The 25,881-nt window shown below is 48.7% G+C and overlaps 1 protein-coding gene across 2 annotated transcripts in view; it reads left to right on the top strand.

Moving 5' to 3' along the window:
* LRP4 (LDL receptor related protein 4) overlaps positions 1-23,094 on the top strand; it is a 51,549-nt gene extending 28,455 nt beyond the window's left edge. Inside the window, exons 20-39 of one of the 2 annotated variants that reach the window (XM_024975054.2) lie at positions 47-248; positions 1,711-1,900; positions 1,985-2,116; positions 3,027-3,167; positions 3,512-3,598; positions 3,705-3,876; positions 4,774-4,936; positions 5,030-5,255; positions 5,633-5,936; positions 7,611-7,829; positions 7,974-8,108; positions 9,131-9,239; positions 10,924-11,068; positions 11,342-11,455; positions 12,194-12,329; positions 17,008-17,075; positions 17,905-17,992; positions 19,610-19,751; positions 20,979-21,037; positions 22,531-22,614. In XM_024975054.2, the coding sequence (XP_024830822.1) occupies positions 47-248; positions 1,711-1,900; positions 1,985-2,116; positions 3,027-3,167; positions 3,512-3,598; positions 3,705-3,876; positions 4,774-4,936; positions 5,030-5,255; positions 5,633-5,936; positions 7,611-7,829; positions 7,974-8,108; positions 9,131-9,239; positions 10,924-11,068; positions 11,342-11,455; positions 12,194-12,329; positions 17,008-17,075; positions 17,905-17,992; positions 19,610-19,751; positions 20,979-21,020 (2,815 nt within the window). In that variant the 3' untranslated portion in view covers positions 21,021-21,037; positions 22,531-22,614. Of the gene's footprint in view, positions 1-46; positions 249-1,710; positions 1,901-1,984; positions 2,117-3,026; positions 3,168-3,511; positions 3,599-3,704; positions 3,877-4,773; positions 4,937-5,029; positions 5,256-5,632; positions 5,937-7,610; positions 7,830-7,973; positions 8,109-9,130; positions 9,240-10,923; positions 11,069-11,341; positions 11,456-12,193; positions 12,330-17,007; positions 17,076-17,904; positions 17,993-19,609; positions 19,752-20,978; positions 21,038-22,530 lie in introns of both variants that reach the window. The other variant, NM_001077843.1, reaches the window with a different exon arrangement.
* Positions 23,095-25,881: the final 2,787 nt, after the last annotated feature.

The raw sequence follows: 25,881 nt of genomic DNA, 5'->3' as shown, positions 1-25,881 counted from the left end.
AATCCCCAACTGGAAGGCTTGTAAGACCGCCGTTGCCTGTGCCCAGGTACATGTACTGGACGGACTGGGGTGCAAGCCCCAAGATTGAGCGAGCCGGCATGGATGCCTCAGGTCGGCAGGTCATCATCTCTTCCAATCTGACTTGGCCTAATGGATTAGCCATCGACTATGGGTCCCAGCGGCTCTATTGGGCTGATGCCGGCATGAAGACGATTGAGTTTGCCGGACTTGATGGCAGCAAGAGGAAGGTAAGCGTGGCACATGGGCATCCTCCCACAGCCCCGACCGCCTCCCCAACAGGGCTTCCTGGCTGGCAGCTGACGGGACCCAGGGAGGCCTAGGGCAGATCCAGTGTGGGGTGAATGCTATTTCTCTGAGACTATGGCTGTACTCCAGAGCCTGGGGTCCCTGCTCCTTGATGATAAAAGCGAACTAGGGACCATGTGGCTTGTGGGCCGGGGTATAAGCACTTTCCTAATAACCATCACCACAAATGCTAATTTATCACCAGTCACATACTAGGCCCATGACCTCTCTCTCTCTCTCTGTTAATTTTGGTATAATTTCCAACTTAACAAGCTGCAGGAAGAGTCAAAAGAACCAATAACTGATATTTTGCCACATGGTTATACCATTCTCATTCTCTCTCTACACATGCACACACACGCACACACACACAGACCTTATTTTTCTGAACCGTCTGAGATTCCATTGGAGATATCCTGCCCTGAACCCCAGAGAGTCCAAAGAGCCCAATGCGTATTTCCTAAGAACAAGAACTCAGTCTTTCATAATCATAGTTCAGTGATCAGTATCAGGAAATTTAACATTGATACAATATTACTGTCTAATCCGTAGTCCATATTCAGCGTCACCACCAAGTGCCCCAATGATGTCCTTATAACTTTTTTTTCTTTTTTAGTCTAGGGTCCAGTTCCAGATTACAGTTGTTTTAACTCATGATGTCTCTTTAATCTGGAACATTTCCTCAGCTTTTCTTTATCTTTCTTGATCTCTGTATCTTTAAAGAGTAAATGCCAGTTATTTTGTAGAATGTCCCTCAATTTGTCTGACGTATCTTTGTGATCGGATTCAGATTATACATCTGGGGCAGGAATACTACATTAAGTCGTGTCCTGAGTTCTCAGTATGTCTTATTAGTAGCTGCAGATGTCAGCTTGTCTCATCATTGCAATACCAATTTTTTCTTCTAAGATTTGTTTTTAACGTGGACCATTTAGAAAGTCTTTATTGAATTTGTTGCCATATTGCTTCTGTTTTATGTTTTGGTTTTTTGGCCACAAGGCATGTGGGATCTTAGTTCCCTGACCAGGGATCGAACCCACACCCCCTGCGTTGGAAGGTAAAGTCTTAACCACTGAACCACCAGGCAAGTCACCATCTTTGATTGTGTGGTGAACGTGGTGTCCACTGTGAAGTTGCTGTTTCTCATTTTGTAGTTAGTAAGTCACTTGTACAGAGATCCTTTGAGATTATATAAATAATACATGATCTGTTAGAATCATCACACAACCCTTGGAGCCAGGCACTGTCATGATTCTATTACAGATTGGCAGACCAAGGCTCGAGATATTTTATAACCAGCTCTAGCTCAAGGTCACACAGCAGGTGGTACTGGCAGAGTGCGCCCTTGACGCCTGTACTGTCAGACCTGGTTGGGGCATGATGTAAGCGCTGGGGCCCTGGCAGGTACTGATCGGAAGCCAGCTGCCCCACCCATTTGGGCTGACCCTGTATGGGGAGCGCATCTACTGGACCGACTGGCAGACCAAGAGTATCCAGAGTGCCGACCGGCTGACGGGGCTGGACCGGGAGACCCTGCAGGAGAACCTGGAGAACCTGATGGACATCCACGTCTTCCACCGCCGGCGGCCCCCAGGTGACCGGCCCTTGGCCCACACTGGTTTCTCCTTGGCTTCCCTCTGCCACGGTCCTTCTCGTTGACTCCCTCCTCCCCACCCAGTGTCCACACCATGCGCTACGGAGAACGGCGGCTGCAGCCACCTGTGTCTTCGGTCCCCAAATCCAAGTGGCTTCAGCTGTACCTGCCCCACAGGCATTAACGTGATGCCTGATGGCAAGACTTGTTCACCAGGTAGGTCTAGGCATCACAGACCTGGCTAGAGCCTCTTTGGGACAGGGGCAGTGACTCTCTACCTTCCTCGCAAGTGGACTCTAATGTGGTCTGAGGGACCTAAGCTTCTAGAGGCTTAGGGGCAAGATAAAGCTTTTTTAAAAAAAAGAGGAGATGCAAGGGAACAGGCAGGCAGGATTAGAAGCAGGGTCCAACTAGGTCTCATGGCATCTTCATGCATATTAGAAAAAGATGCTCCTTTCTTTTTTATTTTCCTCTCTTGGGAAATTGTTATAATATACTGATTCAGTTAGACTAAATCACTTTAGTTCCATCTGCCTCAAATTGGTATAGTAAATAGTAGAACATGTGATAAATTACAAGGTCATGGTACCTCCTTTGGAAATGGCACTTGTGTGAGTAGGCACGACCAGCACAACCTTCATGATAATCTGAATTGAAAGGTCTCAGAAGCAGGAGCTGGCTGCCCAAATGTTGGAAGCCGATGTTTCTCTCTAGGGGATGCTTCATGGTAGGCTACATTTGAACCCAAACTTCCTAGGGAATTTGAGTGAGAAAGGAGCTCTAAATCGTCCCAGGCTGTGGGCAAAGCTCTGTTTCACTTAACGTGAAGTTTTTTAAACTTTAAAGAGATTCACTTTTGTGACAATAATACAGAACTGTGTCCATGAATCAGACCCAATGCTAAGGGTTTTTCTGTATTGACCTTTTATCCCTACAGCCCCCTGTCATTGTCCCCATTTTACAGATAATGAAACTGAGGCTTAAACAATTTAAATAATGTGCTCAGGATCACACAACTAGAAACTAATGGAGGCGGAAAGCGTGAACTTCAGCTTGCCTTACTCCAGATCCTCTCACGGCAGTGCTAGGATGACTGTCCTCTTTCCTTCTCTCCGCACCTGGGCAGGCATGAACAGTTTCCTCATCTTCGCCAGGAGGATAGACATCCGCATGGTCTCCTTGGACATCCCTTATTTTGCCGACGTGGTGGTACCCATCAACATCACCATGAAGAACACCATTGCCATTGGAGTGGATCCCCAGGAAGGTCTGCGTGATCCTCCCTGCTCTCCTGGCCCCTATAGCAACGGCTATCTCCTCGCTACCACCTTTGCCTCCTGCTAAGAGCCTAGAGGCCTCCCGTTCCCTCTGGCACAACCCCTGCCCGTCTCTGTAGCACTTTCTCTTTTGTTATGAGGGCATGGGGTTGGGGGCCACGTTCTTCATCTCTGCCAAGGGCTATCCTGTTACAATATTTCTCTTGATTTCCTCTCCTTGGGGACATAGGGCTCTCTGACGTGCCCAGGCGTCTCAGAACACAAGTCAGCGGTGTGTTCCTTTGGAGGCGGGGCCGGGTGAAGGTCCGGGCTGAGCCCTGCCTTTCCTTTCCAGGAAGAGTGTACTGGTCGGACAGCACGCTGCACAGGATCAGCCGTGCCCGTCTGGATGGCTCGCAGCATGAAGACCTCATCACCACAGGTGGGCCCTGCTCCCAGCCTTGGGCCCGCCTGTCTGGCTACAGCGCTGGGGAGAGAGCCCATCTGTCTCAAGGCAGGAGCCAGTGTGCTCTGTTGACTTCCTGCAGGGCTGCAGACCACAGATGGCCTTGCAGTGGATGCCATCGGCCGGAAAGTGTACTGGACAGATACGGGAACCAACCGGATCGAAGTGGGCAACCTGGACGGGTCCATGCGGAAGGTGTTGGTGTGGCAGAACCTTGATAGCCCGCGCGCCATCGTATTGTACCACGAGATGGGGTGAGAGCGGCTCCGGGGCCCTGGGCGGCAGGATGAGCGCGCCCGCCCCGCAGGAGCACCGAGACTGACCTCCCGGGGGCGCTTCCTCTCCCTTGTGATGGCCTTCAGGGTGGCCGTGGAGCATAGAGGTTCAAAGCATGAACCCTGGAATCAGACACCCAGAATTCAAATTTTTTCACCATTTATTAGCTGCGTCTGTCACTTTGGGTTCAATATTTAACCTCCCTGGTCCTCAGATGGCAACCCACTCCACTCTTCTTGCCTGGAGAATCCCATGATCAGAGGAGTCTGGCTTCTGCACCCCATAGGGTCCCAAAGAGTCAGACACGACAGATGGGACTTAGCACACACGTGTGGTCCTCAAATTCCTTACCTGTAAAGTGGAGGTGATAATGAAAATGCATGCCTTGTGGACCTTGTAAGGATTAAGTGAGATAATGCATGGAAAGTACTAAAAATTTTTTTTATTTCAATTTTTTAAATATTTTAATCATTAAAAAAAAATTTATTTGGCTGTGCAGGGTCTTAATTATGGCATGTGGGATCTAGTTCCCTGACCAGGGATTGAAGCTAGATCCCCTGCATTGTGAACACTGAGTCTTAGCCACTGGACCACCGGGGAAGTCCTGAAAGTACTGTTTTTTTAATCGTGAAAAACATCACATTAAATTTACCATCTTAGCCATTTTCAAGCATACAGTTCAGTAGTGTTAGTACGTTCACATTATTGCAAAACAGGTCTCCAGAATTTTTTTGTCTGGCAAATCTGAAACTCTGTAGTCACTAAACAACTCCCGTTTGTACGTGTAAATGCTTTTCACGGTGTTTGGCGTATTGTGAGGACTCCCAGTGTACAGGAACTGTGGGAGGAACCAGCTATTACCGTCTCTTGCCCAGGTTCATGTACTGGACGGACTGGGGGGAGCATGCCAAGTTGGAGCGGTCTGGGATGGACGGCTCCGACCGCGCCGTGCTCATCAACAGCAACCTCGGGTGGCCCAACGGACTGACTGTGGACAAGGCCAGCTCCCAGCTGCTCTGGGCTGACGCCCACACCGAGGTGGGGGTCCTGCTCCTGCGCAGAGTCTGGGAGTATAGGGGGGCCGTGGGACGTCTCCTAACAGCCACCCGGTACCCTCTCCTTCCTCCACAGCGAATTGAGGCTGCGGATCTGAACGGTGCCAATCGGCACACGTTGGTATCGCCTGTGCAGCACCCGTATGGCCTCACCCTGCTCGATGCCTATATCTACTGGACTGACTGGCAGACCCGTAGCATCCACCGTGCCGACAAGGGGACTGGCAGCAACGTCATCCTGGTGAGGTCCAACCTGCCAGGCCTCATGGACATCCAGGCTGTGGACCGGTCACAGCCCCTGGGTGAGAAGACCCCGAGGGCTGTGAGCCAGAGGCCTCTGACTTTCTGGGGCCGTCTCAGCATCAGAGATCTATCCAGAGCAGAGAGATGCCTTTACAACCAGAGGGACAGGGACCTACCTAAGCTCTTCCTCCAGGATCAGGCTGTGTTCCCTCTGGGTACGACGGGTACTGCATACTCCCACGGCAGGGTGCTGTCCCCTTTAAAGGACTCCCGGAGATACCCCTGCTCATTCCAGCTTATCCCTGCCGGGCACCAAATCCTGTTATGCAGAACAGTAGACCATCAGGCATGATCAAACCTGTGCCTCGGTTAAGATTCAGACCGTATTCCGGGCCGGGTGTCAAAACTTGCCCCTTTCTCTCTCTTTCATCACCAGGTGTGAACAAGTGCGGACCCAGGAACGGTGGCTGCTCTCACCTGTGCCTGCCCCGGCCCTCGGGCTTTTCCTGTGCCTGCCCCACTGGCATCCAGCTGAAGGGAGATGGGAAGACCTGCGACCCCGCTCCTGAGACGTACCTGCTCTTCTCGAGCCGCGGCTCCATCCGGCGTATCTCCCTGGACACCAGCGACCACACGGATGTGCATGTACCGGTCCCCGAGCTCAACAATGTCATCTCCCTGGACTACGACAGCGTGGATGGCAAGGTCTATTACACAGATGTGTTCCTGGATGTTATCAGGTATGAGTGTCCCTGAAAACCTCCAGAGGACACAGACCTGCTTCCCGTCTCTGATGGCTGAGGTCATGGCCTGGGTTCACCTCTAAATGGACTGAGTGATTTGGCAACTTGGATAGGGAGTTCTGACCTGGATTTGTTGCTTTGCAGTGTTATCCCAGAAGAGTTTCAAACTTTTTTGTTTGTTTGCTTGTTTGGAGATTCTGATGTGCTTTGCCAGGCTTCCCGGGTGGCACAGTGATAAAAGAATCCACCTGCCGGTGCAGGAGACTCAAGAGACCTGCATCTGATCCCTGGGTTGAGAAGGTCCCCTGGAGGAGGAAATGGCAACCCACCCCAGTATGCTTGCCTGGAAAATTCCACAGACAGAGGAGCCTGGCAGGCTACAGTCCATGGGGTGGCACAGAGTTGGACATGGCTGAGCACACGCACGGCCTATCTCGTGTTTCATGAATTTATATTTTTGGTCGCACCTTGCAGCTTGCGGGATTCCCTGACCAGGGATCAAACCCATGCTCCCTGCAGTGCAAACAGTGTCTCACCCACTGGACCTCCAGGGAATTTCCCTATTTAAGGAGGACTAGAAGTCCAGTGTGTAAAACAAACAGATAAAGTCAGGCTAGGGACCCGGCGCCTTCTACCCCTACTACTGGATGCTACAGGACTTCCACGGATCCTCTAAGACCCACTGATTAGTTGGCCACATCGCCAAACTGGGTGTACTGTAATACAGAAATACCAGCCAAATGCAAGGTTTATGGTGGTTTGCAAGGTTGTGCTTGTTTTTGTTTTTTAAATATTTTTTGTTTTATTTAAATTTTTATTCTTTCAATTTTTCACCCAGCACAGCCAAGGAACGTGGTACCCTGCGTTCACGTACGTTCACGTACCGTTAGAGGGGTTTACCACGGCAGAGATTCTCATGTGGAAGAACAGGAGCATTCCCTTTTTTCTCCCTGAGGGGTGCATTAGAATCTCATCCTGAGAGCTGGTGGGCATGTAGAGTTTAGAGAAGGCCCCCATGTGTGGTGACATGCCCCTTCCCCCATCCTGGGCTTGAATTCCCTCCTATAGGTCAGACTGTTATAAAAAATGCACAGGTAGATTTTGAAAAATCTTCCCTTTCTTCTAATCACCACCTGGCAATCCTTGTCTCCTCCTGAAGGTGTATGGGGCTTATTAACCTGTCTTCTGGCAAGACATGGGCCCAAATGCCACCTACTTAGAGCAGGAAACACTCTGTCCTCCCAATTCTTTATTCATTAGGTCTGCAAGTATTTTGAATTCCTACTGTGCTAGACGCTGAGGAATGTACTTACAAATGGGCTTCCCAGGTGGCGCTAGTGGTAAAGAACCCTCCTGCCAACACAGGTTAGACTTAAGAGATGTGGGTTTGCTCCCTGGGTCAGGAAGATCCCCTGGAGGAGGGCATAGCGACCCACTCCAGTATTCTTGCCTGGAGAATCCCAAGGACAGAGGAGCCTGGCAGGCTACAATCCACAGGGTCACAGAAAAGCTACTTAGCATGCACACATGCATGCATGTACTTATAAATACTTGGTCCCTGCCCCTTGGAGCTTACAGTGTAGTGGGAATCCAACTCTGGGAATGTGAATTAAAGGGGTATCAGCCTATTGCTGATCTGATCAGTCATCTAACCCTGGGCTGTTCTTCAAGGCGAGCAGATCTGAACGGCAGCAACATGGAGACGGTGATCGGGCGTGGGCTGAAGACCACTGATGGGCTGGCGGTGGACTGGGTGGCCCGGAATTTGTATTGGACAGATACGGGCCGAAATACCATCGAAGCATCAAGGCTGGACGGTTCCTGCCGCAAAGTGCTGATCAACAATAGCCTGGATGAGCCTCGGGCCATCGCTGTTTTCCCCAGGAAGGGGTAAGTTTTTGGCCAGCAGGAAAGAGACCCAGGGGAGAAGGGCCTGGGGAGGAGGCACTTGAATATGCCTCTTTCTTAATGGTATTCTCTCCACCTCTGGGTGCCATCTTCCCATGCCTTGCTGATGCCACCATCGTGTCCCAGGTACCTCTTCTGGACAGACTGGGGCCACATTGCCAAGATCGAACGGGCGAACTTGGATGGCTCTGAGCGGAAGGTCCTCATCAACACAGACCTGGGTTGGCCCAATGGACTTACCCTGGACTATGATACGCGCAGGTGGGGATCCTGTCCCAGACAGCATCCTGGAAATCGGGTGGGCAGAGGAGAGGAAGACTGAGATTGAAGTAGTGAAAAAAAAATGACCCGGAGAATGGGACTGACCCTCCTTGATGGGGGTGAAAGCTCCTTGGTGGGTAGGGAAGAGCAAGCAGCGAGAAGGAATGAGGTAACATATTCTTGGAACAGGAGTCGCTGAACCCAGCATTCGACCCTCAGGTGGGCTTTGTTTATCTGGTTTACATCGTGTTTTTATTTTTTAATTTATTTTGTTGTTGTTGTTCAGTTGCTGTCATGTCTGACTCTTTGCAGCCCCATGGACTGCAGCACGTCAGACTTCCCTGTCCTTCACTATCTCCCAGAGTTTACTCAAACCCGTGTCCATTGAGTCGATGATGCCATCCAACCGTCTCATCCTCTGTCATCTCCTTCTCCTGCCCTCAATCTTTTCCAGCAGCAGAGTCTTTTCCATTGATTCAACTGCTCTCATCAGGTGGCCAAAGTACTGGAGCTTCAGCATCAGTCCTTCCAATGAATATTCAGGACTGATTTCCTTTAGGATGGTTTAATCTCCTTGCAGTCCAAGGGGCTCTTAAGAGTCTTCTCCAACACCACAGTTCAAAATCATCAATTCTTTGGCACTCAGCTTTCTTTATAGTCCAACTCTCACATCCATACTTTACTGGAAAAACCATAGCTTTGACTAGATGGACCTTTTTCAGCCTAATGATGTCTCTGTAAGAGTCAAAGGGTGATCGAGTTGCTGAAGATGAGATGGGGTGCTGGCTCCCCTGAGGTCACTCAATTTCTACCCCTCTCCAGAACCGCCCTGGCCTCCCCACTTATGAGTCACCATCCCAATTCCACTCTTCAGCTTAGGGACTCCCAGTGACCCCCTCATCAGGTCACCACGACTGCTCACCGCACCTGCCAGCTCAGCTCAGGAGGGGACAGCCAGCTCCCTGAGGGCAGGGCTGGGTCCCCCGCTCGTGTCTTCAGCAGCTACTGTTTCTCCTTCACAGGATCTACTGGGTGGATGCCCACCTGGATCGGATTGAGAGTGCTGATCTCAGCGGGAAGCTCCGACAGGTCCTGGTCAGCCACGTGTCTCACCCCTTTGCTCTCACGCAGGTACTGACTCGGAGAACGGGACTCACCCTCCTTGATGGGGCGTATTTCCTCGGGGCTCTGTGTCTGTTCCAGATGCTGCTGAACAGATGTGCTACGGAAGCCCATTTTAGGAGTGATTCTTGTACACAGAAGCCTTGCCGCCATGCGCCCTGCTGCTCCCGCTTGCCCACATTCTAGCATTCAGAGGGGCGGCTGTCCCACAGCTGCGTACGGAGTCAGCCGTGGGACTTGTGAAAATGCACATTCCTGGGCAGAGGATATAAAGAATCTGCCTCCTGAGGGTTGGGCTGGGAATATTCATTTTAACAAGTTCCCCAGTTGATCCCAGTGCTGTGGTCCCAGCAAGAAAACTCAGGCAGCTCACTTAACAGCCAGAAAGTGGAGTGGCTGAGAGCCAGCGTTTTGAGGCAATGAGCCAGTCAGTAATTACTGGGGGAGTGCCTCCAACGAGCCAGCTCTGTGGGTTCAAGTTCTGCCTGTGTCATGAAGTGACTGGGCAACTTGGACAAGACAGTGAACTCTCTACGCTTCACTTACCTGTAAAAGAAATGAGTTTAATAATAGTGTTCTCCTGAAGTCGTGTCTGACTCTTTGTGACCCCACAAACTTGTAGCCTGCAAGGCGCTCTGTCCATGGAATTCTTCAGGCAAGAATCCTGGAGTGGGTAGCCATTCCCTTCTCCAGGGGATCTTCTCAACCCAGGGAGGGAACCCGGGTCTCCCGCATTGCAGGCGGATTCTTTACTATCTGAGCCATCAGGGAAGCCCAAAATATACACAAAGCATTAACACGGTACCTGCCACTCAGTGTGTGTTATTTCTGATCATTTTAATTAGTATTGGCTGACATTATTTTTTAAGAGTTCTAACCTTGTAAAACAATTCAAGGAAGGAAAAAGGTATCTTTGTCCTTTTTTTGACAAAACATCCACTCTATCTATATTCTGCATTATATCCTACCAGCCAAAAGATTTTCTCTGACTTTACTTAATGATAGGCTTTCCCCCCTCATACTCCACATGTAAAACTACAGGATTATACTGAGTTTAGTTTTCTCGTCTACAAGTTTCCCTGGGGTTTCTGATGTATACCCTAGGGATGGGAGGGGAACCGCCTACACCGCCCTTCCTCCCCTGGTTGAGAATCTCAAGATCACTGAATTAGAGGGCAGCTGCCTGCAGAGGTAACCAGGGAACTTGGGCCAGGGCTGTGAGTGAAGGGCCTAGAACAGGGACCCAGAAGGACCCCCACCTCCACAATTTACTCCTATTTGCTAGGTACAGGAACTCAGTTATTCACTGAGCCACTGAGTTGACTGAGGACTACATGTTAATGCTGGAAACTGAGAGATGAATAAAGCACATTCTTGTCCTTGAAGGGCTTAATCTGGCAGGACCGATAGACATGTAAAAAATGACCACAGAATGTCAAAACTTGTGTGCAAAAGTGAGGACGTGGCTGAGAACAGCATGGACAGAAGGGTGAATTCTCTGTGGGTAAGAGATCTCCCTGCTACCCAGGGGGAGATCTCCTGGGTAAGGTCATATGTGGGGATGCATACAAGTTGATCCGGATATATGAAGAAGAGGGCACCTGGGCAGCAGGAATGAATGGGCTGAGGCACGGAAGCTGTGGTGGGGTCTGCCTATTAATAGTTACCCTTTTGGGGTCCCCTTGTTGAGTAGCAGGACAGGTGGATCTACTGGACAGACTGGCAGACCAAGTCCATTCAGCGTGTGGACAAGTACTCAGGCCGGAACAAGGAGACAGTGTTGGCGAACGTGGAGGGACTCATGGACATCATCGTGGTCTCCCCTCAGCGGCAGACAGGTGGGCTCCCGGTCCTGAGGCTGCTTCCATACCACTGGTGGGGTTCACTGGTCACCCCAAGGACTGTTAATAACCAAGACGATCAGAGCCACCGGAGAGCCACGTTCACATCTGAAGCTCTTAGTCCTTTTCGGCCCCCTGTTGTTATACCCCTCCTTCCTGCCCCACTGTCCCTGGGAGTCAGGGAGCCCTGAATCTCCTCCATTTGGAGAAGCGTCAAACTGGGAGACTTGATTCTGCCCCAGGCCAGATGTTCATTTGCTTTGCTCATAGGGACCAACGCTTGTGGCGTGAACAACGGCGGATGCACTCACCTCTGCTTTGCCAGAACCTCGGACTTTGTGTGTGCCTGTCCTGATGAGCCCGACGGCCGGCCCTGCTCCCTCGGTGAGTTGGACTGACGGGCCCCCCTGCAACAGCGGAGCCCTTGCAAGGGCAGGGGATCAGCAGCTTTTTCCATCTGGGTGAGACTGTCCCTCAGGGGATCTTACAGCAGAGTGACTAGGAGCTTTGAGCTTGAGGTTTGGAACGGCACAGAGCGGGTTCGTCTGGCTCTGGCACGTACGTGCGTGTGCATGTGCGTGGCTGTGCTGGGGCTTCCTTTGTCACGTGGGGACTTCTCTAGTTGCGGCGCGCTGGCTTCTTGTTGTGGCACATGGGCTTTGGGCTCTGGAGCACGCGGCTTAGTAGTTTCCGTGCATGGGCTTTCTCTAGCTGGGGCGCGTGGGCTCAGTTGTCCTGCAGCACGTAGGATCTTAGTTCCCCAGCCAGGCATCCAGCCCACATCCCCTGCAATGGAAGGCAGGTTCTTAGCCACTGGACCACCGGGGAAGTCCCTGGCTTCTGGCATTTACTAGAATGGAAATCAGCTCTCTTGAGTCCCTGATCCCTGCTATAACCCGTGCATGACTCTCTTTCTTCCTGCCCTTTGTGGGCCAGCTAGCCCATCCAGAGCTGTTAATATTGGAAACCAAATCCTTTTTAGCAAGAAGGACATCTAACAGGCGTGTCTAGGATGAGGGCAGCTAAAAGATGGCTCCGTCAGGTTCTCCAGATGCTACTCTTGGACCGCAGGTAGATATTTGGGGCTCCAGTGGTCCAGTCCAGCCCTTGTTTTCTCTCCAGTACCTGGCCTGGTGCCCCCAGCTCCCAGGGCTACCAGTATGAGTGACAGGAGCCCCGTGCTACCCAACACATTACCGACTACCCTGCGTTCTTCTACCACCCGGACCCGTACATCTCTGGAGGAGGTGGAAGGGAGGTAAGTGCATTTAGTATGGGCCTGAGGACTCTTTGATCCAAATCTCATCCCCTGCCAGAGACCACCATAGTCCCAGCTTGATAATTCTGGCAGATGGGAAATGGATTACATCATTATCCACTAGTCCCTGCTGTTTGGAACTGGAGATGATATTTAGTCTTGTAGATTGTTGCAAGTGTATTTTTTTTTTTATAGCTCTGGAAGCAAGAAGCTTCAAGAGCAGCTTTAGAGAGAAATCATTCAGGAAGAGTTTCCACCTGGCATTCCTCCTTCTTCCTTTCTTTCTGTGATTTCTGCTCTGGCAGAACAGGTTTAGCACATGGTCTTCTCCTACATTTTACTTAGAAGCCACCAAGTCATAGTGGTCTCTGGGCTGGGGCTTTTTAATTTGAGACATTCCCAGGTATATGATGGCCTTAGCTTATAATGACCTGTAACACTACAACAGGCAGGCATGTGCACACACGTGCACACACACACTCTCCACTATTAAATAAACAAGCATAGCCATGAACAGTTCTCAAATTAAGCATAAAATACTGTATTTCGTTAAGCTGAAAGTGCTGTCAATTTAAAATGCATCCTGATTTGAGAGATTAAACTGAAAAAAATTACCAATGGCAATTGTGGTATGCCATTAATTGTAAGACATAGCCCTATTTCAGAGATGTAAGAATATAGAAAAAAATGCATATCTTAAAGTTGATGAAATATGTTATATTCAACTTAGAGAAAGTCTAATAAATATGTTTTTTTATTTATGCTTGGCAAAAAAAATAATCTGGAAATACAGATAGGAGTAAAGAAGAAGTACCCATATACCCATATATAATTACCTTTAGTGTTTTTTTTTTGTTATATATATATATTGCAAAATGGTTACCACAATAAGTCTATTTAGTTAACATCCATTACCACACATATCCAGTTTTTTTCCTTATAATGAGAACTTTTAAAATCTACTCTTTCAGCAATCCTACTACTAGGCATATACCCTGAGGAAACCAAAATTGAAAAAGTCACATGTACCCCAGTGGCTGCTGCTGCTGCTGCTAAGTCACTTCAGTCGTGTCCGACTCTGTGTGACCCCATAGCACTATTTACAATAGCTGGGAAATGGAAGCAAGCTAGATGTCCATCTACAAATGAATGGATAAAGAAGCTGTGGTACATACATACAATGGAATATTACTCAGCCATAAAAAAGAATGCATTTGAGTCAGTTCTAATGAGGTGGGTGAGCCTGTAGAGCCTATTATACAGAGTGAAATAAGTCAGGAAGAGGAAAACAAATGTCATCTATCAGTGCATATATACGGAATGTAGGAAGATGGTACTAATGAGCCTACGTGCAGGGCAGCAGTGGAGATGCAGAGAACAGACCAACGGGCACGGGGTGGGGTAGGGGAGAAAGGAGAGGGTGGGGCATATGGAGAGAGTAACATGGGAACATACACACTCCCATGTGTAAAACAGATAGCCACTGAGAATCTGCTGTATGACTCAGGGCACTCATCCAGGGCTCTGTAAGAACCTAGCGGGGCGGGGTGGGAGGGCCGTGGGAGGGAGGCTCAGGAGGGAGGGGACAGAGGCATTCCTATGGCTGACTCCGGTGTTTGGCAGAAACCAGCACAATACTGTAAAGCAATTGTCCATCAATTAAAAATATGTAAATTTAATTAAAAAAATTTTTTTTAACTACTCTCTTAGCAACTTTCAAATGTACAGTATTGTTAACTGTAGTCACTATGAAACTCAGTGAAACTAAGCCATGCCCGTGGGGCCACCCAAGATGGGCGGTCCTGTTGGAGAGGTCTGACAGAATGTGGTCCACTGGAGAAGGGAATGGCAAACCACTTCAGTATTCTTGCCTTGAGAACCCCATGAACAGTATGAAAAGGCAAAATGATAGGACACTGAAAGAGGAACTCCCCAGGTCAGTAGGTGCCCAATATGCTATGAGATGGCTGGATGGCATCACTGACTCAATGGACATGAGTCTCGGTGAACTCCGGGAGTTGATGATGGACAGGGAGGCCTGGTGTGCTGTGATTCATGGGGTCGCAAAGAGTCGGACATGACTGAGTGACTGATCTGATCTGATCTGATGATGTACATTCCGCTCCCGGGACATATAACTGGAAATCTGTGCCTTTTGACCATCTTCACTTGTTTTGTCTACCCCAAGCCCCCCATCGCTGGCAACTACCAATCTGTATGATATTAATTATATCTATTAATTTTTTTTCAGAGTCCACGTATAAGTGATATCTCTGTCTGACTTATTTCACTTAGCATAATGCCCTTAAGGACCATCCATGTTATTGCAAATGGCAGAATGTCCCCCGCCCTTTTTTAATGGCTGAATAATGTTCCATTGTATCCCTATACAAACATTTTCTTTATCCATTCATCCACTGATGGTCACTTTGGTGGTTTCCATGTCTTGGCTATTATAAATAACGCTACATTGAATGTGGGGTGCAGATACCTTTTTGAGATATTGATTTCATGTTCTATTTTTACTATTTTGATGTCTATCTTCCCAGGCATTTTTCTATTAGATCATTTTCACTGTCATATTATTTTTAATATCAATTGTAGCTTAAAAGGTAATTAATACTTGAATTGTGAAAACAGAAACATAGTAATAAGCCCTAGTGAGAACTCTAGACTCTTGTCCCTGAAATTACATCAAATTTATTCTATGTGCCCCATTTTCTCTTTTTTAAATTTACTTTTAATTGGAGGATAATTGCTTTGAACATTGTGTTGGCCTGTTTTCTCTTGTTAGGAGAGTTTATATAGAAATATTATATGATATAAACACGGACCTTTCTCACTAACTTTTAAGCACTAAAAATCATTTGGGTTTATTCAGAGAACTTTTGAAAAAATATACTCAGATATTTTTTTCCTCTCAGAGTTCTGTTTGAAGACTCAGTACGCCTTGGTTTCAGATGCTTTTGCAGGCAGCTTTTCTTTAACCTTTTAAGTGTCAGTCCCTCAGTCATGTCTGATTCTTTGTGACCCCATGGTCTGTAGCCTGCTGGGCTCCCCCGTCCATGGAATTTTCCAGGCAAGAATACTGGTGTGGGTTGCCGTTTCCCTCTCCGGGGGCTCTAACCTTTTAGGACATACCTTTAATTGCCAGCTCAGAACGAGCATTTCAAGTTAGTTATCTAAGCCCTCTCTCTGGATGTCTTGCATATTCCCATGTGAAAGAATGAAGGAGAGAAAAACAATATATATATTTTTTCAGGTCTTTCTAGACTTTGTGATAATCTTTACCCAATGAGAGGTCTGCTTGACTGGTAGCTTCTTCCCACTCATCCTGGTAGTTTAATAAAGCCTACCATTGGATGTCTTTAGTATTCTTTCAGCAGGCTTTCAGTTCACTCCCAGACCTGCTGCTTCTTTTTAAAGACTCCTATTTAAAGAGTACATATTTTGGGAATTCCCTGGCAGTCCAGTGTTGTGACTGTTTCACTGCCATGTGCATGCTAAGTCGATTCAGTCGTGTCAGACTCTGTGCAACTCCATGGACTGCAGCCCGCCAGGCTCCTCTGCCCATGGGATTTTCCAGGCAAGAACATGGAGCGGGTTGCCATTTACTTCTCCAGGGGATCTTGTCGACCTAGGGGTTGAACCCGGGTCTCACATCTACCTGCACTGGCAGGCAGACTCTTTACCACTAGTGCCACCTGGGAAGCCCCTTCACTGCCAAGGGCCTGGGTTTAATCCCTGGTTGGGGATTCTGGGATCCTACAAACCTTGTGGCCAAAAAACAACAAAAGAGTACATATTTTAAAACATTTAAACATGATATAGCATCTTTAAAATTTTTTTAAATTATTTATTGACCATGTTGGGTCTCCGTTGCTGCGTGGGCTTTTCTCTAGTTGTGAGTGGGGGCCACTCTCCAGTTGAGGTGCGTGGGCTTCTCAATACGGTAGCTTTTGTTGCAGAGCATGGGCTCTGCCACATGTGGAATCCTCCCGGACAAGGGATCAAACCCGTGTCTCCTGCATTGGCAGGCGGATTCTTTACCACTGAGCTACCAGGGAAGCCCAGGGTTTTTTATTTTTAAACTTTTTCTTTTGTATTGGAGTATGCCATCACCGATTCAATGGACACGAGTTTGAGCAAGCTCAGGGAGATGGTGAAGGACAGGGAAGCCTGGTGTGCTGCAGTCCATGGAGTAGCACACAGTTGAGCAACCACAACAAATAGCTGACGAACGATGCTGTGACAGTTTCAGGCGCACAGCAAAGGGGCTCGGCCACACGTGTACGTGTATCCATTCTCCCCCAAATGCTCCTCCCATCCAGGCTGCCGCATAACACTGAGCAGAGTTCCATGTAGCATCTTGAAGACTCACACTGATTGCTCTGTATTTCCCGGTCCCGCCCTCTCCTTGCTTCTAACCTCTCCTGTCTGGTACAGTCTCCTATCTGAAAGCCCTGATCCCAGGCCTTTTGCCCAGTCCTCCCAGGACTTTCCCCTTTTCCCGGAGGAAGGCAAGATCTTTGTTGAATACGAGTAGCTTTCACATTCGGTTCTCTCTGCCCCACAGGCTTTTGCCCAGTCCTCCCAGGACTTTCCCCTTTTCCTGGAGGAAGGCAAGATCTTTGTTGAATACGGGTAGCTTTCACATTTGGTTCTCTCTGCCCCACAGGTGCTCTGAAAAGGATGCCCGGCTGGGCCTCTGTGCGCATTCCAATGAGGCCGTGCCTGCTGCTCCAGGTAAGCCCCCAGTGTCCATCTGCTTTGAAAAACAAGAGGTAAGAAACTGAAGTCTCCAGTGAGATCTTGAGGAACCTTCACAGGGACTCTGGGGTTGATGAACCCTTTCCTTAGACTAAATTCATAGAAAGAACAACCATAAATCGCTGCCACTTCTGGAGTGCTTTCTGTATGCCAGGCATCTATTTATTAAGCCATATTTGTGTGTGCCTGGGCTTCCCCGGTGGCTCAGTGGTAAAGAACCCGCCTGATGATGCAGAAGCTGCAAGTTTGACCCCTGGGTCAGGAAGACCCCCTGAAGAAGGAAATGGCAACCCACTCCAGTATGCTTGCCTGGGAAATCCCAGACAGAGGAGCCTGGTGGGCTATAGTCCATGGGGTTGCAAAGAGTTGGACATGACTTAGTGACTAAACGACAAATGTGTTCACACGTGTGTACGTATGTATTTGTATATACACACTCACTTTCAATCTCCAGATGTAATACATTTATTATTTGATATTATATATTTATTATTAAATATAAATAATAAAAGAGGAATTTATTATTTACATTTAACTGATGAGAAAACTTGGGCTTAGAAGTTAAGCATCTTGCCTTAAGTCACACAGCTAGTAAGTGGTAGAACTGGGGTTAGAGATGCTGACAGAGTGATAGGTTTCTTCTCAGCCCCCTCTGCCCACCCCCTGCTGCCTCTTCCCTGAGAAGGAGGCCTGTAATTGTCCTCAGATGGTGTGGGAGGCAAAAAGGAGCCTTCCATCCTCCCCGCCCCACGCCAGCTAGAAGACCATCCGTGGTCCCCGCCTAGCGTCCCTCTGCTCTTCCCAGGGGAAGGACTTCACGCCAGCTACATCATCGGTGGACTCCTCAGCGTTCTGCTGATTCTGGTGGTGATCGCGGCTTTGATGCTGTACAGGTAACCTCAGCCCCACTGCAGGGGCCACATGTTCGCTGAGGGGCCCTGCTAGCATGTTTGGGACCCCCTTGAAGCTGACCGCTCACTGATTCAGCTGCTGACCAACCTCATTTCACAGCTGGGTCCCTGGGCAGAGCAGCAGAAGGGAAGGGCAGACGCCTGAATGTGTACCCTTCTTCCCCAGGCACATCACAGGTCATTTCCTCATTTCATGACCCCAGCAACCCTGGGGATTTTCCTTGTGGGCTAGGGTCCTGAGGACACAGGGGATGTCGCCCAAGGTCACACAGTAAGAGGCAAAGCTGGCACTGATCTAGCAGCTTTGCTTTTTTGCCACCATCCCACACTGCCTCAAACCACTGAAGCTGGAAGTGATTTTCTCTTCACGCAAACACAACCCTTTATGACGATGTTGGGTGATGTGTCATTGCTCGGTAGGAATCATCCTGGGAATCCTAAATTTCAAGTTAGAATATTTTTTTTATCACTCTCTCTATATATATTTTCCCCTAAATGCTTTAAATGCAACTCACAGCAAAAATGTCCTTCTGCTAATAACAACAGCTACAACAGTAATGGGCTTCCCTTATGGCTCAGTCGGTAAAGAATCTGCCTGCAGTGCAGGAGACCCGGGTTTGAGTCCTGGGTTGGGAATATTCCCCTGGGGAAGGAAATGGCAATCCACTCCAGTATATTTGCCTGGAGAATCCCATGGATAGAGGAGCCTGGCAGGCTACAGTCCACAGGGTCGCAAGAGTCGGACACGACTTAGCAGCTAAACCACCACCACCATGACAGTAATAATAGTAACAGCTACCATTTAATGAATATGTCTCAATGCCACAACCACCTTATAATACAGGTATTATCGTTCCTCACTTTACGGATGAGGATCTAAGGTTCAGAAAGTTTAGATTATGTCCAGCAACATCCCTAAAAGCTAATAAGTACCAGAAGTGGGATTGAAACATAGGTCCGTCTCGACACTAAAACTGGTGTATTCATTTTCTATTGCTGTACAACATAAACCCCAAACTTAGCAACTTAAAGTGACAACGACTGATTACCTCACAGTTTCTGTGGGTCAGAAATCTGGGTGTCGCTTAGCTGGTGCCTCTGCCTCAGGCTGTCTTACGAGGCAGCAATCCAGGTGTCAGCCAGGGTTCCAGTCTTATCTTGAGACTTGACTGGAAGAGGAAGGGCAAGCCCCTTCTAAGCCCAGGATTCAGTTCCTCGCAGGCTATGGGCTGGAGGCCTCCCTTGTCAGTTCCTTGCATTGTGGACCTTTCCATAGAACAACTTCCAACATGGCAGCTTGCATCCCTCAGAACAAAAGCAGGAGAGAGACAGAGAGGGAGGGCAAGCCAAGAGGGAAGCCAGTTTCCTTGTCAGGAGTTTCCTTGTAACCAAATCTAGTATCCCACACTCTTCTATGTTCTGTTCCACAGAAGCAAGTCAGCAGGCCCAGCCCACACTCACGGGGCAGGGATTCAGAAGGTGTGAGAACCAGGAGATGGGGCCCACTGCGAGGCTGCCTGCCGCATGTGGGTTACAGCTTTCCCAGATATCCTCCCCATACAGATCTGAACTAATTTCTCATCCCCGTTTCTTCCAAAGACACAAAAAGTCCAAGTTAACTGATCCTGGAATGGGGAACCTGACCTACAGCAACCCCTCCTACCGAACTTCCACTCAGGAAGTGAAGATCGAAGCGACCCCCAAACCGGCCATGTACAATCAACTGTGCTATAAGAAAGAGGTGAGCGTGAAGACTTGCATCTGAGAGTTTGTTTCTGGGGCGGGGGGATCACGCTCCAGTCACCTGAGCAGGGAGGCCGCAGGGAGGGGTGTGATGTGGTCCTGCCATCTTGGGAGCAACAGTGAAAAGAAGACTGGAATGTGATTTGGGTTTCTGGAGCGGTTGGCAGCTTGCGAGGGACCAGCTTGAGGGGCCCTGGTGAGAGCAAGGTTAGAAAGCAGATCCCAGGGATGTCCCTGGTGTGGTTGGGACCTCACCTTCCGACACAGAGGGTGTGGGTTCGATCCCTGGGCAGGAAGCTAAGATCCCACATGCTTTGGGGTCGAAAACCTAAAACATAAAAACAGAAGCAATACTGTAACAAATTCAATTTAAAAAATAAAAACTTAAAAAAAAAAGCAAGCAAGCAGATCCCAGGAGGTTTAGGTCTGAAGGCATGTGGGTGTGTACCTCCCTGCCTGAACATGTTTTCCCAGGCTCAGATGTTCCTTCTCTTCTAGAGTTGTCATTCCCCAGCAGTGAGGCTGTGCTCCTTTAAAATGACCCCAAACTCCTAGAACTCCTGGACTCCCGCTTTCTAACCCCTGATCCAAGCTGTTGGCACCCAAGCTGTAGTTGGGAATGGCTGGTGTTTTGCTATTCTTCCTTTTATCACAGAATCCAAAGGAATTTCTCTACAATTCTGAAAGTTTATGTGATTTGTTCTTTTAACCCCTTTGTTGTGAAAAATTATTTGCTGAATGTTTAGGCATGAAAAATAGTCCCATTTCAATGAGGGCATATAACCTAGGACTTTGATTTTCCTAGTCTAATATGACTCTTGTTTTTTTTCCTAAAATCCTGCAACCCTTCATTAGAAATTATCCTGAATGGGACCATATGACATTCTCTTGGCCTGTCTAGCACAGTCAGAACCAGCCTTCACACTGACAGGGCTCCTCTGCATAACTAATACGCTCTACATAATAATCATGTGATTTCAGGATCCACGAATTCCCCTATTAAAAAAACCTTCTGCTACAAGCCAAAACCGAACCTATAGGGATAGCTTGCAGATTCAGGGATGACAGACTCCTTCTCTGTTAATATCTTTTGAGAGAAAGACTCCTGAAGCTGCTTGGGTTCCTGGCTTGTCTGATGCCCCAGAAAGGAAGCCCAGTGAGGGCCCTCGGTTAGACACTAAAATCATGTGGCTCTCTCTCCTGTTGTATGCTTTCTCCTCAGCAGCTCTCTCACCCCTCTGATAGCCTTTCACCCTTTCTCTTCTGATTTCCTCTCCATTTCAGGTACCTGTTGCTGTGTGTTTGTAGAGGGAGTGGTATCCCCCATTGCTAGTGCCATGCCACCCACCTCTTCCTGACTTACCCCCCGTATCTCTGTGATGAAGACGCTGAATGGGCTGCATCTTATCTGACACTAATTTGGCGTGGAGCGTGTGCTTGGTGACTGGGCATGTGTGTGCGTGCCTGTGGGCTTGTGTGCTGTGTCTCTCTCTGCTTGATCGAGGGAGCTGTTACTCCCAGAGTGTAGGGAGGACCATATTTTATGTTGTGTAACCATCAAAGCATCCTGCTTATTGTAGGGGCTCAATAAATATCTGTGGAATTGAATTGTTACTAAAATAAAGAAGCAGTTGCAGGGCTCTTGGCAGGAACACTATCCCAGGGACAGAAGCCAAGCCATGGCCCATTTTTCTCTTGGCAGTGGCGGCATGTTGGTTGGTATCCCCCAGAAACCAGGAGTAAGGCTATCCTTTGAGGAATCCAAAAAGGGAGAAGCCTGAGCAGAACTTAAGGCTTCCTTGGAAGGATCCCTGGTTGCTTGAGAATGGCCCCAGGGCTCATGGGAGCAGAGTCAGAATAACCTCACACAAAAGCTTGTAGGTTACAGGTCCCCAGTGGATTGACACTTAGAACCCAAATGAGAAGGTTTTCTAGAGTCTTTCTGCCTTACCTTCTGAAATTTTCTTAAGAATATTAGAAAGGAGAGAATGAAGACTAAAGTAGAACATGGAGCTATGTTCAATATCTTGTAATAAACTATAGTGGAAAAGAATCTGAAAAAGAATTTTAACTGAATCACTTTGCTGTACACCAGAAACTAACACAAAATTGTAAATCAACTCTACTTTAAAAACAAGAAAAAGAATAAATCCAATATTGTAAATTAGCCTCTAATTAAAATAAGTAAATTTAATTAAAAATGTATAAAAAATAATAAAAACAAGACAAAGAATAAAATAGCACAAAAGTGGTTTAAAATCTTGGATAAGTGAGCATTTAACTGCTTCCCTCAATTGCTTCTGACCAGTATCTTAGCATGCTGTCCCATTAATAAACCACATGAGCGATGTGGCAATAGCTAACACGACTTAGTGCATGTTCATGTGTTAGATTTTATGTGTTAGGTCCCTACTAATTGCATTTCATGGATCACCTCTTTTGACGCTCACAGCCATAGGTTATGAGGTATGGGTACTGTTGCTCTAAAGAGGTGAGCCTGAGTTTGAGAGATGTTCAGTGATTCGCTCCAGGTGACGCAGCCAGTGCGTGGCTCACGCAAGGCCGGAAGCCACGGTTCTCCCGCCTCCCAGTATGATAAATGGTAATGATCATCAAAGCTGCTCCTTTCCTTTTAGGCTCAGCCTTATACATTGGCTCTGACTAAACTTCCCCGTTTGTCTGTGAGATCTTTGCACTCTTCACACCCACTCCTACTCCATCTACCCACTTCAGAGAGAGCTGATCAACTGACCCTGTCTCTCCGCTCTCCACCCCAGGGTGGACCTGACCATAACTACACCAAGGAGAAGGTCAAGATTGTCGAGGGCATCTGCCTCCTGTCTGGTGACGATGCCGAGTGGGATGACCTCAAGCAACTGCGCAGCTCCCGGGGGGGCCTTCTTCGGGATCACGTGTGCATGAAGACAGACACCGTGTCCATCCAGGCCAGCTCTGGCTCCCTGGACGACATGGAGACGGAGCAGCTGTTGCAGGAAGAGCAGTCCGAGTGCAGCAGCGTCCATACCGCAGCCACTCCCGAAAGACGGGGCTCCCTGCCCGACACAGGCTGGAGACACGAACGCAAGCTCTCCTCGGAGAGCCAGGTCTAAACGCCCGCATTCCCCTCCCTGCCTCTTCCTTCTCCTTGGTGGACTCCCGGTCCTCGTGCTCGCTTACACGGCAGGCCCCTTTTCTCTGTGCTGGCCCTGCTCCTCCTCCTCCCACCCCGTTAACTGCTCCCCGAGCCCTCTGCGCGAGCTGTTTCCACCCGAGTTCGTACCTACCTGTGCACCAGAAATGATGGGGCGTCCTCAGAATTTAGACCTGGACTGTACCATGAACCTCACCTCTTGCACTCCATCCTGATCGCCCCCAATCCCACCCCGCCGCCCCGAAACCAGGCCTGGTAACGATTCCTCGTCATTACAGGGCTCCACCTCCCTCCCCTGGTACCCTCAGTGCCTGCCCCGCCAGAGCTGATGACCCAAGACGGCACTCCCCTCATCAGAGCTGGCCTGACCGCTTCTCTGGAGAACTTGCTGACTGGGGGCTGGAGCCTGGGGCTGGGGTCATGTACAGAGAGAGAGATGAAGGATAGAGGCTGAGAGGAGGAGGAGTCAGCCCAGCTGGCATGGGCATCTGGGGAACCTCCAGCCTCGAGGGCGCTGGCAACATGAATAAGATTTCAAGGGTGATTGGGCCGGGTGTCCTGTCCATTGCGGGCAGTGGATATGATTCATGCCCTGAGAGTTGTTGTTTTTCCAGCTGCAGGCATTGAAAAGATCTATCTGGGTCTGGCTCAAGCTGTTCTTCCTCCTGCCAGAACGCCTGGAGCCTTTTCTACCTTCAGATGACTGGGGGTGGGGGTCCCTACCACAGGGCTGCTGGCTAATACGAATCCCCTCCTGCTGCCTCCAGGCTGTGAGCCGGTGGCTTGAGTAAGTGTGGCGGCCCTCAGCACAGGGTCTCTGCCATGTCTGAGAAGTGCTTCTTAGGCCAAACAGCACATCTCCTGAACTTTTAATGTCCTGCCACTCTCTTCCCTCCTCATTCTCTGGGATTCTGAGCACAGAGATCCTGGAGCAACTTCTCAAAGGAGAGCCGTAAAGTTCAACAAATGGCTGGGAAGAGTGATCAGGTCAGAGACTCGAGGCCCCCAGGGCCTAAAGTGAAGTGTCCATGAGGCTGAGCCTCCTGCGTTCTCTCAGGTGCTCAGGGATCTAAGCGAGTGGACAGAGAGCCTGCAGCTGGGGCTGGTGAAGTACCCACTCCAAGTCCTCCCAGCTAGGTGACTCCCATTCCATGCTGAAATGCCATCACTGGCTTCATGCTTATTCACAGAAAAGGCATGTGTGTCACACAAATGTTGGGGGAATTGAGACTTCTTATTGTCCTAAACTTCTACTTAGCTCTTCTGGGTTTGTTTGTTTTTCGGTGCCTAATGTGCTTATTCTGATCTAGCCTTGTGGGCACCTGTGGTGAAGAGGCCTAAATAAAGATGCGAAGTGTGTGTGTCTGTGGGGGGCAAGGAATAGAAAAGTAGAGAGAAACAATGAGGAGGCCCTTTCAGCCCAGGGCACACCCAGACTTCTTTGACCCAGGGATGAGAAGCCACAACAGGAGCTGAGGATGGATGGGGGTGCCTTGAGGGTAAGTTTCCAAATTTGAAGCATGTCCTGGGGTTCCTGGCATTGAGAAGTCAGCCGCCAAACATGTGAGTGAAAAGGGAAGACCAGAGCTAACCCTTTCCTGTCGGTTCTAAGATCGCTTGAGACAGGTGCCAGGCTGTTAGCCCTGCTCTCAGTAGCCAGCCTCAGGTCTGGACCCTCAAAGGACAGCCAGGCCAGGCCAAGCAGGATTTCCCAGAACACAAAACAGGAAAAGGTCGGTCCCCCTCCTGGGAGGAAAGGGGGGCATTTCACATTTGACGGGGCAGTAGAAGAAGGAGCACTTTGGGTCCTCGGGTTCGCGGCTTGGGGATGCGGAGAGAAAGTAGCCAAATGGTATCTTCTCATGTGGAAAGGGGGAAGGATCTTATTGCACTTGGGCTGTTCAGAATGTAGAAAGGACATATTTGAAGAAATATCTATTTGAGCACTGATTTACTATGTAAAAAGCAAAATCTCTCTGTCCTAAACTAATGGAAGTGATTCTCCCACGCTCACGTGTAATGGTTTTAACGTTACTCACTGGAGAGATTGGACTTTCTGGAGTTATTTAACCACTATGTTCAGTATTTTAGGACTTCATGATAATTTAATATAAATTTAGCTTTTCTTAATCACCTTGCCTGGCTTGGAGTCATGACTAGTAACTGCACCTGCTCTGTCTGAAACATGCGGTGGAGACCTGCTTTCAGACATCACCACTAAGCCCTTTGGGGGATATGAAGAGTGATAAAGGGTGGGAGGTTCCTGGCTGGAGCTTCAGCTCATCTTGAGAAGACAGGTTAAGACCAGAGTTCATTGGCTTCTGAAATCCTGATGTCCTCTAGAGCAGGGTGGCTGGTAGGTTTCATTCTGAGTGCCAACTCTGGTTGGTCATGGCTGCCCGAGGTTCTGTCCAGACACAGTGGAAAAAAGTGTCATGATGGTTAGTGGAGTCTTCTTTGGGCACCAAAAGGAAGCGTCATGGCATGTACGGCCATGACATACATTCTATTTCTGTTCTAGGTCTATGAGGACTTTGGTGTCACAGAACTTGACTTTGCCTTGCAGGGATGGTCACTGAAGACTGATGTCTTAAAAGAAAAGCACGGGGATGGGGACAAGAAGGGTTGATTCTGGTCCCAGGTCTACCACTAGCTCTGTTTGATCTTAGTTGTGTTTCACAGTTACTCTGAGAATGGGTCAAATGAACTACAATTCCTTTTGTTTTTAAGAACCTGTCTATTCATAGCCCATCCATTACATCTCAAGGCTAGAACAAGGCATTGGGGATCCCATTTCAGCCTCTGGACATAATACCTTTCAATGAAGATTGGGAATCATGCAAGTCTTAATGTCAGATACACAATTTGATGTCAGGGATCAACAGTTGATTTTCTAAGCCACAAACCATTTCTAGAATATTGTTCCCATTCATTCATTCATTCATTCATCTGCGAGGGGCTGGACACTGCCCAAGCG

The sequence above is a fragment of the Bos taurus genome, chromosome 15 (assembly GCF_002263795.3).
Source record: "Bos taurus isolate L1 Dominette 01449 registration number 42190680 breed Hereford chromosome 15, ARS-UCD2.0, whole genome shotgun sequence".
Classification (NCBI taxonomy): domain Eukaryota; kingdom Metazoa; phylum Chordata; class Mammalia; order Artiodactyla; family Bovidae; genus Bos; species Bos taurus.
The sequence above is the reverse complement of the archived record's forward strand: the minus strand, read 5'-3'. Positions and strand labels throughout refer to the sequence as shown.